Here is a 13,751-nt window from a genome sequence, read left to right as displayed (position 1 = left end):
ACGCAGAGGAGAGGAGGGGACTGCCGAGGCAGAGGTTTCAGTGGTTCCACGCTCCTTCCAATCATACAGCAAACACTCATGGGGCACCTGCCACGTCCCGATAATCGTGTGTGAAAATGACACAGCTTTTGCCTTCAAAAAAGCTTATTTTCTATCTAGTTCCACAGCTTCCTACTTTACAACAAAAAACGGGATCCTAAAAGCAACTCAGAACTCTTAAATTATAAGAGGAGAATATGTTAATAACTCTGATATATCCTGCCATCCATCCACTTAGGCTTCAAAGTTCTCATTACCCTTTAAGGTGTTAATTTATTTAATTAAACTCCCCTCATGACTCTTCATCTAGACTAATCCTTAAAGTTGGAGGGTGCCCTGCTCTCTTCTCTGAATGGGAAAGAAGCCCACCAGGCAGGCATTCTTCCTTGGATAGGAACCAGGACGGAGTTTCCTCACCTCTGGTTGGGCAAAAAAAAGAGCAAGGGGCTAAGCAAGATAATCTATTGTGGTTCTTTCTAGCTCTGCTACTCTGTGGACTAACAGAATGTAGACTCCTATGGCTATGATTTTATTTAGAAACCTGAAAAATGGCTCATACTGTTCAATTTGTACAAAGATAGCTAATCTCGGAATATCAAGTTAAGGCTGAGATACAACGACACAGTGTTTACAGGGGAAGCTACAAGATTCACATCAATGCTAGGACGAAAACCTCTAAAACACTAAACGGTTAAAATATGATTTAACCTCATCTGATGGGAGTTGTTCCTGAAAAGTGGTAATTTTGGGGAAACCCAATTCAATCAAACTTTAAGCAACTAAGAGGGTATCCTATTTAAAGCAGTGTTCTTCAGTTTTTAAAGTCCAGAAGACTTTCCTTAAAAAAAAAAAAAAAAAAAAAATCAGGGATCCCTGGGTGGCGCAGCGGGTTAGCACCTGCCTTTGGCCCAGGGCGCGATCCTGGAGACCTGGGATTGAATCCCACGTCAGGCTCCCAGTGCATAGAGCCTGCTTCTCCCTCTGCCTGTGTCTCTGCCTCTCTCTCTCTCTCTCTCTCTGTGTGACTATCATAAATAAATAAAAATTAAAAAAAAATCACATAGGCACATACACAAAACAAGCTGTGTACAATTTCAGAAGATCCTGAGCCCTAAGTAAATAATCCAATGTCTTGAAGGAACCCCCAGTTAAAAGGTCTCACAAATAATCCTTTTAAAAAAATGAACAGAGTTATGAAAACCCAATTTTTCAGGATAATAAATCTGTATTTTTATACACTAGGTTTATTTCAAGTCGAATTTGCACTCAGAGTGCAAATATGCGCTTTTGTTTTTTTACATAAACAGACCTACAGGTGATCATCAACAGGTGCTTGAGACATATCTGAACTTTTCCCAAGAAATTCTTACCAGTGTGTGTTTTCATGTGTTCATCGAAGTACTGCTTCATGTTGAAGTCCTTGCCACACCACTGGCACATGAACTGTTTGTGCCCGATGTGGATGCTCATGTGGGAGCGTAGCTGGTACTTGTACTGAAACCTTTCGTCACAGTTCTGCATTGGACACAGTGGAGATTTTTGAGTGCCAAGCATAGTAGCTTTACTTGAGCCCACCCTTACGAAGTCTCTGAGATTAGGGTTCTTTTCCACACTTAGAACAGAACGTGCTGTGTCAACTACTTGGCTCTGCTGTCTGCCCGTCAGTTACTAATGAAAGGGAAATTTTCTCAAATGATTATCATGGAAGTACACCCAACTTCTCTGGTTTACTGAGTGAAGAAAAAGGATTCTTCATGTGTTATTCCCAGGTTTAACCTAGCCTAAGAGGGTCAGGAGCGGGTTAAAGATGACCTCTCTCTACCTGGCAGCGAGGTGACACACAGCACCTGGAACTCATCTAGAGGGTCTGTGGAAACGCAGCCTCATGCCTGTCTCTCACACATCTCTCCCTCAGGGCTTCACCAAGGAGATAAAAGCTTGTCCCGAGCCCTGGGCCTGGGGGGCGGCGCATTCCTTACCTCGCATCTGAAGGGCTTCTCTCCAGAATGCTGCAAGGAGTGCACCTTGAGGGACATGCTGCGTTTGAACGATTTTCCACAGGTTTCACATGTAAATGGCATGTCTTTTGTGTGTGCTGCAACACAGAACGCACTACACTCAAAATAAGCCCACAGAAAAGAAAAGCTCTGACTGAAAAGACTTCTGTCCTGCTGCAAGGTAATTGTGCCATCTGAACTTTCTATACTTTAATTTGTGAGGCCTTAATAGTAACGTTCTGAAGAGAAAAAGAACATCATCGGGAAAGAAACCTGGGGTGGAAGACTGTCCCGTGCAGGTGGGTGACACTTAGTGAGGACATGCTGCAGTTGGTCTCAACAAGTCACAGTTGATGAAACCAAGGCTGTTCCTCAGAGCCTGCCCGATCTGCAGCATAAAACACACCAAAGGACAAGAAACAATTATAAGCATGAGGGAAAAGCAGCAGGAGAAACTTACCAACCATGTGTTTCCGCACATGAGCCATGGTATAGAATTTCTTCTCACAAATTTCACAGGAAAACTTCTTTTCTGCATATCCATGGACAATCTTGATGTGTTCATGAAGGGACCAGAGTTTCTTGAATGATTTGTTACAGGAAACACACTGAGCAGGATAAATAGAAATAATCTTTATTTACAGGGGCTCACAGAAACCCACAGCTGCCTACGGGCTGATGAAATGGGCATGCTTTAGATTCGTGCACAAGAACCAGAATCCAAACAGATGCCAATCTTCCAAGGAGTCCAGATGCCAACATCAACATCTGGATGTTCTACTTTTCAAGATGCATCTTTTAGAGATGCTTTGGGAATATGAAAACAATGGCAGAAAGCCAGACAAAAACAAATGGAAAGTTCCACCAATGTAGAAGACTTCTCTACTTTTCTCAGATTAGTATGGTACCAATAGGGAAGAACCAAGTTCTTAAAAATAAATGGATTACCAAGAGCAGCTGCTTCCTACACACAGGTCACTGTGCAGTTAGCAGGTATTTACCAGAGAGTACAAACTAATTTTAAGTTAGCACAAATAAAAATGAGATGAAACACACATTTAATGGTTATATAGGTCTGTGGAAGCATAACAATGTTTCCATATGTTAAGAATGCATTTGAAGCCTTCATTAACACAAATTATTGAGATTTTATTATATTTTCCCATATCTAATGTACTCTATGAAAGATTTCCCTCTGGCAGAATTTCCTGTAACTTTTTTTTTTTTTTTTGTAACTTTTTTTTTTAAGATTTATTTATTTATGATAGACATAGAGTGAGACAGAGAGAGAGAGAGAGAGAGAGAGAGGCAGAGACACAGGAGGAGAGAGAAGCAGGCTCCATGCAGGGAGCCCAACGTGGGACTCGATCCAGGGACTCCAGGATCGCGCCCTGGGCCAAAGGCAGGCACCAAACCGCTGAGCCACCCAGGGATCCCAATTTCCTGTAACTTCTAAGCCATCAATATCCTCCTCCCTTCCCCTGATGGCCAGCACCAAATCTCTTTACACACATCTATAGAAAACACACGCAATGGCACCTAGCTCCTTGTATTATGAATCACTAATAGTCTACAATATGAGGTATAAAGCATATAAGAATAAAGTGCTTCTGGTTAAAGCAAAACAGTACTAGAAAGTTCTAGGTAGCCACTGACTCTGAAACGTTTAAGGGAACAAGTTACAAGTTAGTTATTCACTGGAAGTAAAGATCTCTGAACATCATGGTCACTTCAGGAAACAAGGCCTCTGAGAGGGTGAAAAAAATTAGTAGCCACTGGTTGGACCTGCTTGAGAGAAGGACAGACTAAAAAAAAAAAAAAAAAAAAAAGAGAGAGAGAGAGAGAGAAGGACAGACCTACTCCTACAAGCCACTGTGCCAGGGCAGGGTTTTGATTGTTACTTGTTATTAGGTCACCAGGATTATGAGGATCTATATGTATGAACAAAGCAGTGTTCTTTAGGAATGTAAAGGGAGAGAGAGCTCTCTTAGCAGAACCCACAAAACATAAATGCAAATTTAAGTGCCTTACAGTGAGTAACAGTGAGGAAAGTCATAGAATGAGGATGCATTAAATGTTTTCTTTCTGTAACTTAACGAATCAAATTTAAGTAAAACATATAAACAAACACGGGTATGTCCGGGTAGGTTCAGTCAGTTAAGTGTCTGCCTTCGGCTCAGGTCATGATCCCGGGGTCCTGGGATCCAGCACCACATCAGGCTCCCTGATTGGCAGAGAGTCTACTCCCTCTGCCCCTCCTGCTGCTCATGTTCATGCTCCCTCTCTCTCAAATAAATATGTAAAATCTTAAAAAACAAACAAACACTCCACTGTATACACCTTTTAGCAATGAGTCATCAGAAAACCCAAGTCTGACCCCTAGGGTGCAGCACCACTTCACACTACCCTTGGCTTGAACTATCACAACCAATTCATAATCAAGCAAGGGCAGTGGTAGTGACTGGAGGGTCTGGGTGCCATGAATCAACCTTCTTTGATTACCAAGTGTGTAAGAGATCAAGTCACAACTGATGAATCAAAAAGCAGTGAGTTGTTAGCAAACATAGTTTATATTTTAAAAAATCTCTTTAAAGTAAAGCAATATCAATTGTTGATTAAAAGCGAGAGGTAAAGTGAAAAAGGAGCACTCCAGATCAAGCGCATTCCAAGAAACAAACCAAAAACAATTTCATTTTTCAAAAGAAGTCTGGCTTAAATATGGTACAACACAGTTGTATTTTATGTATCTTATGGAGACAGTAATAGGCTTACCTTTTATGAATACTTATTAATATGCATTCACATGGATGAATCAATACAGCTCAACATGATAGAATTCACTTGACATAATATAATTAACACACCTCTTAACCTATCACAATATAGTCCTTTCAATACATTAGCCTGGTTTGAAAACCACATTCTGTTACCTTAATAATACTGTACAGTAGCATTATGTAACCCTACTGCCAGGAGGGCAACATTTTCAACCAGCTCAGCCTCTGTTTAAAGTTTGCATATTCCCATGGGCTCAGCCTCTTGATAAATTTAATGTTGTCATCTCTCCACTGGTAAAAAGCAAACTCACTCCTGGAGATCGTCCATTTTCACCGGTCTGAGTCATTATGGGTTTTGTCCCCATCAGCTGCACTAGAATCTGGCACCCTTTCAAACCTAAAAGGGACCTCTCTCTATTCCTGACCTTTACTTGGAATTTCCCACCTTGACAGAGAAGATGCCAGAATGAATTATATATGACATGTCTCACAACAGTGAATCTCAGTGCAAAGTCGGTGTTGACTTTACCTCCCGGGCAATCAATCACCCACAACAGATTCCCCCTTCCAATGTGCCCGGGTTCCCACTAGTCCAGCGGCAGGTGAGTGTAATGCTTTTGAAAGAAAATGTTAAGCCTGGGTTTTGAAAAGACCAAAGCAGGAGCTTTTAGAAAGATAAATCGGTGAAAACTGTCCCTTCGGCCTCTACCGTATTTATTCTCTTGGGCAGATACCAGGTGAGTCTCAACAGCCAGGTTCTATCCTGGAAAGTTTGCCCTCTTGGTGATGAAAAACCTACCTGAATATTTTTTTCACAGTCTGTTTGCTGGTGAAGGGACAGCTCACTTTCCAGGACAAACTTCTTGCCACACTTATCACAAATCTGCATGCGCCTGTGGGTAACGTTCATGTGCTTCTCCAGGTACCAGCGAGTATTAAACACCCTGGGGCACTTCTCACAGGTCAGAGTCTCTTTCTCTTCACACTTAGCCTTCTGGACTGGTGCTTTAGGCTCCTTTGCGGCCCGCTTCTTCCGCTTAGGTGGCTCTACGCTCTTCCTACGTCCTCTTGTAGTCCTGGGAGTCGGGGAAGTGGTAGCCGCAGCCACGGAGCCGGCTCTCCTGGTTCTCCTTTGTGTGACAATGGCCTTCTCCGCTGTCTTCTCCTTCTTCTTCTGCCTTCCGTTCTCCCCATAGTCATTGCTGTCATCGGTGGCCTCTTCCTCACTCTCCTCCTCATCCTCCTCACTGCTTGTCTTAAGAACAGGAGTCTCTTTGGACTGAGAAGAGACACCCTTTTCCCCTTTAGATACATTTAACGTTTGATTATTAAGGTTTACCTCCACTATGATCTGCTCCCTTTTGTAAGAGACTTCCTCCTCCTCCTCCTCCTCCTCTTCCGTGTCATCAGAATTCTCCCGGTCTTCTTTAACAGCATGCACGTCAGACACTGCTCTTGTCTCCCTGAAATACGGCTGTTCCTCTGTTTCGTGGAGATGTGGTTTGCTCATCTTGGTGTCCACTAACACCGAATAAGGACTTCCCGATTCTCTTTTGTACACTTTGGTGGACAGGTCAAGTTCTTGGTTGGCACCATGATAAAAGGTAGATGGCACTTGACCGCGACGACTATCTTCTTGTGCCATTCCTGCTACATGCGCAGCACGGTTTTCAACCAGCTCTGGACAAGAACTGGCTGTGTGGCTCATGGGTAAGTGGCCCAATTAGTAAGCAGTTCAGACTATAGAGAAATAGCTTTCAAACAGGGTAATTATTACAACTCAAATCTCCCTCCATCCACAAAAAAAAAAGCACTCGAGTGAAGAAAAAGGTATTCCTGGAACCTGTGTGCAATTCTTCCAGTGTTGCAGCACCAAAGCAGAAGTCAAAAGGTTTGGTATTATGGCAAGAGCAGAGCACTAGTGATTTTTCTTTCGAGGAGAGCTGCGATTGACTTGGAGCATCTTATCTACAAAGAAAAGCGAAGAGGAGAAAAGGTCAGATACCATTATTTCCTTCCTACAGCCTATGCACGTACATCCTACAACACAGATGAAGATGACTAAATTATTTACAGAGATAATTCTTTATCCTGTTTCAGTGGTCCAGTGTGGGCTATTATTTTACTGGGCTACCAGTTTATTAAACTCAACATGTATTTTGTTAGAATGTAAATTCTAAGATAGCAGGAGTGATCATCTGTCCAGTGCAATGAGATATCCTTAGAGCTTAGCACAGTGCCAAGCACTTGGTAGGTATTCAGTATGTATCCAATGACAAAACAAATAGGTACGATTGCATGGCATCCATTATGCTAGATGCTATAGGACACATTGATACAGCAGAATATATCATCTCTGTCCACAGAAAATTTACAGTCTTGTCATAAGAACATGGGCAGGGATCCCTCGGTGGCACAGCGGTTTGGCGCCTGCCTTTGGCCCAGGGCGCGATCCTGGAGACCCGGGATCGAATCCCACGTCGGGCTCCCGGTGCATGGAGCCTGCTTCTCCCTCTGCCTGTGTCTCTGCGCCTCTCTCTCTCTCTCTCTCTGTGACTATCATAAATAAATAAAAATTAAAAAAAAAAAGAACATGGGCAATATGTGAAACACACCACAGCTTGACGCTGGCTGGCTTGGTTTTCAACATTAGTCAGTACCATACCCACCACAGTTAGGGCTCAAAGAACTAAGCTGGCAGTAAGCTAGGCACTGTGGACCAGGGAAATAGGACAGCTGATTGACGTAATGACAGAAGAGGCAGAAAATGGCCTTACATAATGTCAAATCTCTGTATAGATGTTTATTATAGATATTACTGGTTTCAGGTTCATTAATTTCAAAGTTGGCCTTACATAATGTCAAATCTCTGTATAGATGTTTATTACAGATATTACTGGTTTCAGGTTCATTAATTTCAAAGTTGCTAAGTACTTCTAAGTTTGTTCCAGATGTACCTCACTAGATCCACTCGGCAGCTGGGGAATTTTTCATGTGTCAGTTGCACAGAAGTCTAAATTCTAAGAAACAGTAACCATCAGGTTGATATAGTTCCAAGAAAAATGAAACCATTCATTAAAAAAAAAAAAGAGAGAGAAAGGCACCTAACCTGCCTTGTGACATGCCTCACATTGCCGTTTAGCCAACCACTTCATCCCTGGGTCATGACTATCCCTGCAAGCGCATACCTCGTCCAGCCAGCAGAAGGAAGGACACTAGTATTTACTGAGTGCCTTCCATGTTCAACAGGCAAGGGTGCCTCTTCTTATTCCTACTTAGCAGCCACCACAAGACTTTGGGGTTGGCTTTTTTCAAACATTTTTAAAAAATTTATTTATTCATTAGAGACACAGAAGCAGAGACATAGGCAGAGGAAGAAGCAGGCTCCTTGCAGGGAGCCTGTTGCAGGACTTGATCCTGGACCCGGGATCACACCCTGAGCTGAAGGCAGATGTTCAGCCACTGAGCCACCCAGGTGTCCTGGGGTTGGCTTTTAAACTCATTTTCGATTTTTTTTTTTTTATCAAAGTGGTCACTAAAAAAAGCAAAGCACACATAGTTGTCCAAGTTGCATACATGGCAAGGTTTGTAAGAAGAGTCCTCCACCTACTCCATCCTATCTGATCCCATAGGTGAGAGACGTAAATGTTCTTTTAAATGACAAAAGCAGGGGCACCTGGGTGGCTCAGTGGTTGAGCATCTGCCTTTGGCTCAGGTCGTGATCCTGGGGTCCTGCGATCGAGTCCCACCTCAGACTCCCAGCCGGGAGCTTGCTTCTCCGTCTGCCTAATGTCTCTGCCTCTCTCTGTGTCTCACATGAGTAAATAAAATCTAAAAGAAAAAATAATAAATAAATGACAAGCAGTGTTTGACCCAGGCTGTCTGCCTCCATGGCTCATAGTCTACTTCTACCAGGACAAATGACACTCCAAAAGAATTTAAACTTGGTTGTCCCTGTAACCAAATATCTTTTCGCACATATCAAAATTTCACACCTCATATTTTAAGTAGGAAGATCCTAGTAGCTTTTAGTTCTACTTAGCCTTATTTTGCCTATGCCAAAACTTCTGACCCATGGAACTAATCTAAACTACTGCAAATACCATTAAACTTACTCACATTAATTATCTCAAATTAAGCAAGGGAGGAGAGACAGTAAAATTCAATTAACCAGCAAAAGCTAGGAATTAAACAAAAACCAGGAAGACAAAGAAAAATAATTGAGGGGAAATCCTCTGTGGTCATAATTAATATGTTCTTCCCAAAGACCTCTGGGCTCTCAGCCTTTTGGGCACGTGGCAGGACTGCATGTTCTGACCCTGTCCCCTCCTCTGTAGTTGGGTGGAGCCCCGGGACTACTTCTGGATGGTAGTACATCACGAGTAGAAGTGGCAAGCAGAAGGACAGGACATTTTCTAACTGATGAGACCTTCTAGACTGCTCTTCCCTCTGCTCCAGGAACCACCAATCTTCAGGATGACAACTGCTATCACCCTGGGTCCCGGAGTGACTATAATGACCTACAGGATATGCAAAGTGCAGTGGATTTTATTTTTATTTTTCATTTAATTTTACACAGAGTGTGTTTTTAAAACCTCTGATATCTTGCACTGGTTAGTACTCTAGAATCATGCACAATCTGGCCTTATCCTAGCTGATGCAGATGGAATCCAGGAGTGGGGTGCTGCTTCACCCCCAAAAAACTCAAATATATGGCAAAGGCTTAGGAGCTGGTGAAAAGGGGCAAGGAAACAGTTACCGGAGGCTAAAGGGACAGCAACTCTTATTATGCAGTGGTGCAATTATCGGTGAGACTATCACCTATTTATCTCAGAAGATAGAGAACTCACAGCTCTAACAGGAAAATGGACTGTTAGGACAGTGTGTTGGCTACTAGTGGCTGTATCTGACAAATCATTACATGAAAAGGATGGATTCAGAAAAGGACTGATGCGTTTATAATCAGGATTAAAGAAGTTCAGAAAGTCAGTGACTTGGAGGGTTAGAAGAAGCAGATAGATGCTTAATAAAAACAGAGAAGGTCTTGAGCTACAAATGCCAACTAGAATTCAGTCTTGAGGCAGAATCAAGGCAAAGATGTCCACAACCACTGATAAAACCTCCCAATGGACCAAGGCAGTACCCAGTAAAATAGCTTTTCTAAAAGAGACCAAGGAGTAGGTGCTTTCACCAAAGCAGTTTCTTGGTGTATTTTGCTACAAAGCCTATTTCTCTAGTGTGAAGTGGTTCGAATGCTATTAGTAGACGGGGAAATCATGTCCGTGTAACACCAAAGTCCTGTTGGTTAAAAATGATATTTTCCCCTGTAAGTTAATGTTTAAAGGGATCAAGAGAAAGCTTTCTCACAATGAACAAGATAGCCTTAGCAATATATGAAGACTTTAAGAAAAGAGCCGAACATCCTACTTCTTCTGTACTTTCCTTAATGCAAGTAGTGGCTGGGTCAGCTGCTTCATGAACCATTAAACTTTCCATGTTAAATCTGGTGAAGTTAAATATGTTTCCCCTCCTGTGTTTAAAAAAGTTTTGTTTTTTAATATTCATTTATTTATTTGAGAGAAAGAGAGAGAGCACAAGCACAAGCAGGGGGAGGGGCAGAGGGAGAGGGAAAAGCAGACTCCCTACTGAGCAGTCTATTGTAAGCGAATGTCTTCAAGACCCTAATCTCAGAGGAGGAAACAGTCACCCAGGGGATTAAGTCTGTAAAGATTCAACTGATTGATACTGGGTGCATATGCCAATGGAGATTTAGTATACTTATAGTATATATTTAATATGTTTATTATATTTATAATTATTGTTTTTATTAATGTACTGGTTACAGTGTTTCACAGATTTTGAATGCTCTGCCTCAATCTGATTTTTTCCATAAGCCCCCACTTATTTTAATGTACAATTTTGAAGAATCCAGGAAGGCATATATGACATTATAGGAGAAATACCTATACTCAAAATTAAGTCAAGGGAGAAGTATGGGACCACTAAGACAGAGTTATGTAGCAAATTTAAGTATGATTAGGATCTTTTGTGGACGTGGCTAAGGCCCATGTTGCTGACTGGAAACTAATAAAAAGCCAATTAAGTTTTTGAGAGTTGGGATGCCTGGGTGGCTCAGCAGTTGAGCATCTGCTTTTGGCTCAGGACATGATCCTGGAGTGCTGGGATTGAGTCCCACATTGGGCTTCCTACATGGAGCCTGCTTCTGCCTCTGCCTCTCTCTGTGTCTCTCATGAATAAATAAATAAATAAAATCTTAAAAGAAAAAGTTTTTGAGAGTTATACTGCCAAAAAACCCCTCCAGACTGGGTTAAAAGAGACAGTTACTGTTCAAGACTTAAAATGGTCTCTGGGTTCTCAAGCGTCTATGGCAGGAAGCAGGATAGCTTGACCATTCCCCTAAGGGGGTATATTCTTCATTGTCCATTTCACATACAACCAAAGATGGTAATAGGAAAAGAAGAAAGGAGGGACCAAGAGGATGAAGCTAGGGAGCAAAGAAAAAAACAAGTGAGCTATTCCTAACGAGCCTAACCAGGGTCTATTCAAGAACATTCCCCAACCCTGAAGAGGCCCTCTCAATGATTGCTCAGAGATTTCAGAATTTCCTACATATCTATTCCTCCCCCTTACAAATGGAAGGATTTTTATTATGCTGCCGGTAGTCACGACTGCGTTTTGTATGTGGGGGTAGGGACCATGTGTCAGTTTCTTTCATGAGTCCCTGAGCCAAGAAAAACAACATCTGGATCCAACATCTGCACATCATCTACTTACCATCATCATACCCTGTGTCACTCAGAGATCCTGGACTTTGAGCTTCGTGCCATGACTGGATAGGCCCTTGGGTTCCCTACCTTGTGAAGGGAGTGAGTGTATTTTGCCTATGAGAAACAGCAGCCTGAGTGCCTGATGGACAAAAGGATGGTGCTGTTTATCAAGTACTTGCAGCTGTCTCTCTGGTGAAGGCAGTGGTATCTTCCCTGCCTCTACCATAGTCATGCGGGAATACCTGACTGGTTCTAGCCATGATGCTGTGAAATAAGAGATGTACATCAGCTCTGAGCTATTGTATTTCATTGCTAATGAAAGACCCTCCAGACCTCTTTTCTGTCTTAGGCATGGTAACCAGTAATGTACAAGAACATGGTTGTTCCATCAACCTGCATCATTGAGTGATATGAACAGAGCTCCCCTGCTGATTTATCACGGCCATGTAGTGAGAAAGCCTTCACTGATTTAAGCTGAGACTGGGGAGTGATTTGTTATGGCAGCATAACCTAGCTAATATAGTTCTTCATGAATATGTACGTGTATACATATTACACGTATCCGCTATCCCAGTCCTCAGCTAGATAGCATGAACAGAAAAATTAAGTCAAAAGTTAAACAATCAGAAAGACAAAGGGCTTAAATTCACAGGGGAGTTCTCTACTTAGTTAGAAAATAAGACCATTCTTTTAAAAAAATAAGTGCTTTATTCTATTTTAAATGATGTGTACATACATGCATTCCCATATGAACCTGACACTGGTATCTAAGGGAAATTCACAAACATCAATAAACCACACAATCACAACAGAAGATGTGGTCTAACTGTTCACTTTGAAACACACATGAGCTTTCTGCACACATTTTACTTTTCTTCACTCAATTTTGGCACCTTTTATCTTATCTCAGTTTTGATGATAATCTTCCTTTATTCTCTTTCCAGAAGGTTTAAACTATCTCCTAAGAGCATAATCGAGTAACCTTTACAAAACCAAAAGCACATTAGGGAAATTAGAACATTCCATGTTTCATTATCCAACTCTTAATGTGTATGCTCAGTTCTAACTTACTCATTACATATAATCTTAACTTCATTTTTTAGAATACTCTCTAGGTGAATACACTGAGCTCTAAGAACCTGAAAGCAGACAGAAGCAGCAAATAAGAAATAGCCCTCATTGATATTTAAAGCTGTTTAAATTCATCTCTCTTTGGTATTAAAACAAGTTCTTAGAGATCATTTCTCCTGCTTCTTAAAATAAATTCCAAACTAAAGTGGGTCATTCTTTAGTGTCTGGTTATAATTAATATTATACAACTTAGGAAAAAATGTGGTATGTTTGTCAAAGGGTATACAAATTGAGAAGCAACCAGTTCTGGCACTCTACATGCTTGACCAGCTACTGGGAAGAAAATACAGTTTTAAGAAAAAAAAACCAGGGGCCCCTGGGTGGCTCAGTCAGTGTCTAACTCCTGATTTCAGCTCAGGCGCTGATCTCAGGGTTGAGATGGAGCCCCACGTGGGCACTGTACTCAGCAGGGAGTCTGCTTGAGATTTTCTCTCTGCCCTTCCTCTGTCCCTCTCAGAAAAAAGGGGGGAGGTGCCTGTATGACTCTAAGCATCTGACTTCAGCTCAGGTCATGATCTCAGGGTCCTGGGATCAAGCCCCATGTCAGGTTCCATGCTCAGCAGGGAATCACCTTCTCCCTCTCTCTCCCTCTGCCCTTCTCTCCACTTTTGTGCTCTCTCAAATAAATAAAATCTTTAAATAAATAAATCTTTAAAAAAAGAATTAGAAAATATAATAGCATATTATAGTCAAGTACAACTTCCAGAATGTGCTTCTTTTCTCATGCCATTTTTCCCCAAGTAGACTACAAACCAAGTTACATGGTCTTCTAGAATGTTTATTTATGTTTAGTCTTTAAGGAAAAATAACTTCGTTCCCTGAAAAGTTTTAAGAGTTAATTTTTGACAAATCCAACAGGGCTTTTTTTCTATAAAAATATGTATCTATTCATTCTCTTTTTATGTTAAAAAGGCTATTTGGGGCGAGTCTCTTCAAGTTAAATGGGTAACTGTGTAAAACATATCACTCTGCCACCTATGCTTATCCTACTTGCAGAACCACTTCCATTAACCTGTTTC

The 13,751-nt window shown here is 41.6% G+C and overlaps 1 protein-coding gene across 2 annotated transcripts in view; it reads right to left on the bottom strand.

The window, feature by feature from the left end:
• ZNF652 (zinc finger protein 652) overlaps positions 1-13,751 on the bottom strand; it is a 65,622-nt gene that overhangs the window by 17,205 nt on the left and 34,666 nt on the right. The window contains exons 2-6 of one of the 2 annotated variants that reach the window (XM_077852839.1): positions 8,490-8,644; positions 5,613-6,781; positions 2,497-2,644; positions 2,019-2,134; positions 1,410-1,554 (exon numbers count right to left, since the gene is read on the bottom strand). In XM_077852839.1, the coding sequence (XP_077708965.1) occupies positions 1,410-1,554; positions 2,019-2,134; positions 2,497-2,644; positions 5,613-6,521 (1,318 nt within the window). In that variant the 5' untranslated portion in view covers positions 6,522-6,781; positions 8,490-8,644. The remainder of the gene's footprint in view (positions 1-1,409; positions 1,555-2,018; positions 2,135-2,496; positions 2,645-5,612; positions 6,782-8,489; positions 8,645-13,751) is intronic. The other variant, XM_077852838.1, reaches the window with a different exon arrangement.

This window comes from Canis aureus, chromosome 16 (assembly GCF_053574225.1).
Source record: "Canis aureus isolate CA01 chromosome 16, VMU_Caureus_v.1.0, whole genome shotgun sequence".
NCBI lineage: Eukaryota > Metazoa > Chordata > Mammalia > Carnivora > Canidae > Canis > Canis aureus.
Note: the sequence above shows the minus strand (reverse complement) of the source record. Positions and strands in the feature narration are given on the sequence as shown.